The sequence below is a fragment of the Magnolia sinica genome, chromosome 12, assembly GCF_029962835.1.
Source record: "Magnolia sinica isolate HGM2019 chromosome 12, MsV1, whole genome shotgun sequence".
Lineage (NCBI taxonomy): Eukaryota > Viridiplantae > Streptophyta > Magnoliopsida > Magnoliales > Magnoliaceae > Magnolia > Magnolia sinica.
In genome coordinates, this window is record NC_080584.1 from 78,666,232 (window position 1) to 78,673,709 (window position 7,478).

Sequence of the window (7,478 nt, forward strand, 5' to 3'; positions counted from 1 at the left end):
GCCCAACCATTAGCATTCGAGGTAACTGAGCGTACAAATAGGGGGTTTGCAGGATTCTGGAGTCGTGCAAAAGACCCGGTCTTGCGGAGCTTCCTACGATTCGAAGCACCATGTGTTCTTCAATACAAGGGAGAAATCGACAAGAACGGGGAGAAACAATACTTCTCATCAGTCTTCCTTTGTCAACCAACCGGTCAAGGGAAGTCCATGGTTATCATGAGGTTTGGAGCTTCGACGAGACCTTTTCTATTCAAGCTGGTTCCTAGTTGGTACTACCACCAGAACGCAAGTAAGGTTCTCGAACAAGATAAAGGATTCCTTGCATCCCAAAACGAGGTTCTAATGAAGGGGAAGGTCCCCACCAAGGGCTTGTACCTAAATCTACGGTCATCTGACACTTCGGTTGCACAGTATCGGAAGTGGATGGATAGTGTAGGGCATGGAATGCCTTACTATATTGGGCAAAACACTATCTCACTACCTAAAGACCCTGCTGTGGTTGAACACACCCCGGCAGGACTGATCGCGGGGATTTCCGCTTCCACGCCTGCCAAGGGGCGATTTGGCACCATGCATGTTCCGAAGCCCACCAACCGCTACTTCCGCCACATAGTGCATTGCAAGGGATGTAGAAATGCCGTGAAAGCATTTCGAGCTTGCAAGAACATGCTTTCCATATTGTCTGTTGCTTCTGCAGCATTGGCTGTTCTGGCGTCAGCAAGACAGTGGAAGGTCCTACTTTTGGCATTGGCGACGGTGTTCTTGGCTGGAGCATATGCGTTTGCAAGTCAAGTTTCCCTCAATACAACCAACTTCATTAGGAAGCACAGGAGATTATGAGCCAATGGTTTTATATACAAACCCATTTGGATGAGATTATTTGCCAGTGTCTTTTTGGATTTATGAGCTTGTGCAGCTCACTGATGCATTAGAATGCGAAACACTTGAATGGGGTGCATCATTTCTCACAGGAGCTGCAGTGTAAAATTACTGGATATTCTTTCTAGTATAGAAGACTACGGTTGTTCATATGGTTTATTCTTAAATTTTAAATGCAAAGCTTATTTGGCAAAAAAAAAAAAAAGTCACGCAGGGATGAACGTGATGAGGATAACTACTCCGAATCCACGGAGCTTCTCTGGACTCCTCACAGAGACTTCTCGAATCCACGAGGAAAGAAAGCAGAAAATAGAAATAAATTCTAATAAATTCAAAATTGATTAATTGATGAATAAAAACGAGTTTACAACCTTTTAAATAGGGGTACCAAGCAATGGGAAAGAAATTAGAATCAAACTACAACTCAAACTCTTAGAATCCGCGACTTACTATAAATAGTAAACTTACTATTTATAGACGGTCGTGATGTCTACTAGTGTGCATGGTTTTCGGCCAAAAATAGTAAGTGTCCTATTTGGCTTCACCAACCCGTTCTCCTAATTATTCTAAGCTCTTTTCACGTTGGGCGCAACTCCTAAAGCCCGACGGATGAAGAGTTATAATCAAACTAAAACTTACTATTTATAGTAAAAACGAAATTAAAACAGGGAAACGACCATCGATCCAGGGGTTTTTCGCAATTCTGGGCTGCGCAACCCGGCGTAGTGGGGTTGGTTGGCTAAAGTAGCTCGTTCTACCCCAAAATCATATATTTTACGTCAGATAACTCATTCCGGATTGCAAGATATGCCCGATTTAAGGTTCGATGGTCTGGATCACTTCTGTCGTCGACCGGGCCTTTTCTGATCCATCTTGGCCATGTAACTGTCCGCGACCCGCTCTACATCAAAAAGTAATAGGGTTAAATTAATTTTTTCTTTCTATTCATCCACACCTCTAGAAAACAAATAAATGAACTGGATCTCCCTTGTAATAATCCCAATCACCACTTGAAAATAGGTCCAATCACCAATTGATGGGCCCATGATGGTGGGACCCTGCATCTTCTCCCATACTCAATGGCATGTGTCACCGATTCCAAAAATAGTTTCATCCCCGGAAAGGAAAAAAAAAAAGTTTTTAGAAGACAATATATGAATTTGCCACGAGGTTGAGCTGTGTGGGCCTCGAACAACAACATCTTGAATTTCATGGCTCCCCTTTAGGGTGCGGGATATCCCAAAAACCAGTAGTATAAAGAACTCAAGTGAACAATACCATAACTTAAAGGGGGTATCAAATGCCTAGTATTGATGTTCAATACACATCATGGTGGGGCCCACACAGCTCGACTGTATAGAACATATATATATATATATATATATATATATATATACACATATATATGTATATATATATATATATATACATATATGTATATATATAAACGAACAAAAAAAATAGGCAGCCACGTGCAAAGACCATACCATTAGGCAATTTTAGTAAAATTCCCACGAGCAAAAGCAAAATTGTGATTTTGACCATGCTGAATACCTGTGAAAGCCAGAAGTTCCGGTGCTGGAACCTAGTTGGGGCTACCGTGGTGTTTGTGAAAAATCCACTCCCTCCATACGTTTTGTGAGATATTTTAGTAAGTGAGGCTAAAAATGAGCCAGATCTAATAATTAAGTGAGGCGAAAATGTGAGGATTGAACATCCACAGTTGAAATAGTTGTGGGGCCAAGTGTTGAATCAGGCTAATATTTGTATTTTCAGTTCATCACAGTAAGAATGACGTTAAGAACAGTATGGATGTCATGTAAATGTCACTATAGACCCCAGGAGGTTTCAATGGTATAAATTTCCTTACCCACCTTTTCCTTAAGTGCGAGCAAATTGAGTTTGTATCATGCTAAATTTGACCTTATATCTTAAAATGATCTCACAAAATGGATAGACGGGATGGATTTCTCACAAACATCAAGGTCGACCCATCTAAGTTACAAGAACTTCTTGCGATAAGCTTTTGCATAAAATCAAATGGGCGTCCCATTTTCACATAAAAGAATCTTTACGTTTTTTTATTAAGAGAGCATCCCGTAAATTCCGCGTTCCATTTTCACGTTAGAGAATCTTTGTTTTTTGTTTTTTTTAAGAGAGAGAGAGCATCCCGGCGCATGCACCGCGGGCATCGTACTGACGGGATACTTTAGTCAAATAAATTTGTGATATGAGCAGCCCGCAATTGGTGTAAGTTACTTAACTGGTGAGGATTACTTAACCATGTGCCTAGTTAGGACCTGGTTATGATAACAATAAAACCCAGGTATTAGATAAAATAAGTGCTTCATGTATCACATGATTTCTAGCCTCTATTTAGCTAGTAAGAGCCAAATTGCTGGTGTCCAAAATCTATGGACCTCACCATGAGGTATGTATTTTATTCACACCATTCATTCACTCATTAGGGCATGAGCTCAAAAATGAGGCAAATATAAATCTTAGGATAAAAGACCACTATTTTAAAATATCATATTAAATAAAAGGATGGCTATTAAAAATTTATATTAATTAAAGGATGGCCATTAAAATTTTTCTAAATCTTGATATAATGTGTATTTGCCATGCTTGGATGGATAAAAGGAAAATAAAAATACCAACTTGAACCAAAACTTTCATGCCCCCAAAATGTTTTCAATAATATGCGGATCAATTTCCACTGCTCTTGAGTCATTTTTAGGTCGTGCCCTGAAATATATAACAAAACGGACGGATCGCAGGAATAAAACACATACGTCACATGATGGCCACATATGCTTTAAAATGATCTGGCAAAATGGACAGATGGCATGGGTAAAACACATCAATCAAGACTGGCAAAATGGACAGATGGCCATATAGCTTTGACATCTGGATGCCTTGCATTGGTGCCCCAAAAAGCATCAGTAATTTCTCATAGAAGCCCAAAGTTAGGCTAGACCATTATCATTTTCTAAATGACGGTGATTTTATAAACGTAAACATTAACTACTTATACATCAATCAAGACTTTTAAAAATACAATGAGACGATAATATTGACCATCTGAATTTTCTATTCAAATATAAACAACAACGGTTTTACCAGTAGGGATTGGATTTTTCTTTTTATATATTATTTCTAGAGATATTCCTTTTCTTTTATTACAATGTACGAAGAAGACGACAGAGATCGCGTTGAATCCGTCAACGATCATCGCTCCTTGGATCTGGACGCGGTTTGCCGGGTTTCGTTGGTGACGCTGCGGCTAGCCTCGTGGCTAGTCGTTGGTGCTCCATAGGCCCACTGTGATTTATGTATTTTGTCCATACTGTCCATCCATTTTTAAAGATCATTTTAGAACTTAATTCCAAAAATGAGTAAGATCTCAATTTCATGTAGACCACACCAGTGGAAAACAGTAGCAATTGAATGTTCACCATTTAAAACCTCCTAGGGTTGATTGTAGTGTTCATATGACATCCAACGTGTTGATTAGGTCATAAATACCTGGATGAATGGAAAATAAAAATAAAAATCAACTTGATCGAAAACTTTGGTAGACTCGAAGAAGTTTTTAATGGTGGGAGTTCAATCAAGACTGTGGGGTCCACTTCAGATTTTGATTTACCTTATTTGTAGGTTCATACGATAAAATGATCTGAAAAATTGGTGGACAGCATGGATGAAACACATACATAACGGTGGGGCCCACAGAGCACTGACCGCTAGCCATTGGCTAGTGGCAGGCTCCCAAGCTGATCCGTTTCCTTGGATCTTCCTGAGACGTGCTTTCCGACCGCGTATTCGTTGAAGCATCGCTCCACGCTTGAGACTTCGAAGACTCATTTTCTGTAAGAATCTGAAGTGATCTCGGCACGGGTGGCACGTTCACCTCTAAAACACCTTCCAACATTTGAATAATTTGCCCCATCGACGGCCTGTCGTTCTCGTCGTCCTGAATGCACCAGCCTACAACTCTGCAAGCTCGACCGAGCTCTTCCATGTTCGCATTTCCCTCCAATCTGTAATCCAACAAGCAATGGATTTCACCTTTCATGATTTTGCCCACAGCCCAAATCGGAAAAAATACTGTTTCCCCAACTGCCAGCTGCTCGGTATTCCTCCTCCCTGATATGATCTCAAAACCATCATCCCATAGCCGTAGACATCGGCTTTCGGAGTGATTGCCAGGCCTGAAATCCATTCAGGTGCAAGATAGCCTCTTGTTCCTCTCATTGTTGTTAAAACCCGACTGAATCCCCCCCGGAAAAGCTTCGCAAGGCCAAAATCTGCCACCTTCGGACAGAACTCACCATCCAGAAGTATGTTTTCTGGCTTAATATCACAATGTATAATACAGGTTCAGCATTTCTCGTGAAGATAAGCTATTCCTCTTGCTGTCCCAATTGCTATCTTGTACCTCGTTGGCCAATCCAGGATGTCGGATTAATTCTTACCAAACAGATGAGAATCCAAAGACCCATTTGGCATGTTATCATAAACAAGCAGCCTTTTAGCCATTTTCGAGCAAAACCCACGAAAGCGGATGAGATTAATGTGCTGGATCATCCCGACCGTACTCACCTCTGTCCGAAAATCCTCCTCTCCTTGCTGAAGCCCTTCACCGTCGTTAGATCAGACAGGGTCCCTTTGAAAACAGAACCAAAACCTCCGCCACCCAATTTCTCTGAGAAATTCTTTGTTGCAATCTGCAGACTTTGGTAGCTAAACCAGATCAAAAAGCCTTGAACTGCATCTGGATGCACTATATCCTGTCGCCGCTGGCGCCTCCAAATAAACAACAGAACAATACCCAATAGAAAAACACCCACCGCAACTGCGACTACAACAGTCCGTGTAATTGCCCCCTTCCAACTGTCCGAAATCTTCAGTTCGGAGCTTGCAAGACGGACATGAAGAGTCATACCTTCAACATTTCCATCATGCAACTGCTGGAGATTCACCAATTCTCCATTCCATATCAAACAGCCGCTCTTGAATGCATAAGCAGTGCAAGAACAGTCATTCAAGCAAGCTAATTCGCAATCTCGGATGCTCCCTGCCAACGATCTCCATCCGTCAGTAAGATTCATTTCAGACAAAGCCGAAAACCCGTCTTTCTCACTGTCTATCTCACCATCAAACGACTCAAACTTCCCACATACCAAATGGGTTTTCCTCATGCATCCGTCTGACCAACTCCCCAAATTCCAATCCTTCAGACACTTCAGCTCGAAGCCAGGCAAGCACGTACAGGACATGCTGTTCTCATTGCAGTTACCGAAGGTCCCGCAAAGATTATAAACCTGGCATTGAGATACCAGCAGCGACCAGAACATATCCCATTCTTGGTAGTCTTTCCGCCATGAAAGATGCTTGATCTGGCCTGAAGGATCCATCACAACTCTTGAAAGGCTGGAAGCATTTTTCACCGAGTAAGTGATGTACTCCTCCCGTTCACTTTCGTTGAAGCTGAAATCGTGTAAATAATTTGATTCCATTTGGGAGGATAATTGAAAATTCTGCCCATTCAACTTGACATAATACTGAGTGATCCGGCCGGGGTCTATGGAGAGAGAGAATGGCCCAGGGGCCGGATCTTCGGAGTTCTTCCACGAAGTAAGACGTTGGCTTTCACCTGTAACCTTGTTCAATCCAAACCACCCTCCAGGCAGCAATGTATGGGTTGGGTGACCAAAGCTCTGCCAGTGCATGACAGACGGATCGGACCAATCTCTTAGAACAAGATTTCCAGTGTCACGAAGGACTGCAACCGTTGAATTCAACGTCTTGGATGTTATATAGGTGGACCAGATTAGCAAATTTGAGGGGCTGAGGAGGACTAGATTGCCATCATCTGTGATTTTTAGGATTGAATTGAAGGGGTCTGAGAAGGGTGCTTCTCTGTTGGCTACCTAGACAACTGTTTGTTCTGGGAGTTGTTTGTACCAGATGCCTATGTAGTATTTTTGGGATTTGCCTGGTGTGAAGAAACCCAGTTCAAATGTCCCTCCTTGGGAGGTTAGGTTATGGGGCCAACTAAGATGTTGAGTTGGGGTGATGGAATCTGAACCATAGGAGAGGTCGGCCTTGAGAGAGATGATCAAGAAGAGGAGGAAAGAGGGAGATGGCATGCTCCTTCTGGTATCCATGCCTACGGAAACATGCATGGACATGCAAGACATACTGGGGGGATTTTGACCAAAAAAAGTATATTGTATTCCCAGATGCCCCAAATATTAAAAGGATTAAACAAATGCCCCCAATAGTCACCCGCCTCCCATTAAACAAATGCCCGGATAGTCAATAGTCACCCGCCACTGTCCCGAATAGTCAATAGTCACCCCTCAGTCTCCCAGATAGTCAATAGTCACCTGCCCTGTCCCGAATAGTCAATAGTCAGTCCATCCAGGTTGGGACGAAATTACTCCGGGCTGCCAGCGTGTGACAAGTGGACAGATTGGAATGTGGTAAACACAATACGGCCCATCATGGTGTTTGTGTGAAATCTACACAGCTCATATGTTTTTTCAAAACATTTTATGACATGAGCCCAAAAATGAGATAGCTCCAACGCT

General features: G+C 42.2%; 1 protein-coding gene and 1 pseudogene across 1 annotated transcript; one reads left to right on the forward strand and one right to left on the reverse strand.

Moving 5' to 3' along the window:
- The first annotated feature begins 207 nt into the window (after positions 1–207).
- On the forward strand, positions 208–840 carry LOC131221828 (protein TIC 55, chloroplastic-like). The gene has a single exon (XM_058217130.1). It carries the CDS (start codon positions 208–210, stop codon positions 838–840), a length of 633 nt encoding a protein of 210 aa, XP_058073113.1.
- A 3,305-nt stretch (positions 841–4,145) lies between these two features.
- LOC131220657 (G-type lectin S-receptor-like serine/threonine-protein kinase At2g19130) lies at positions 4,146–5,947 on the reverse strand (annotated as a pseudogene).
- Between the last annotated feature and the right edge of the window lie 1,531 nt (positions 5,948–7,478).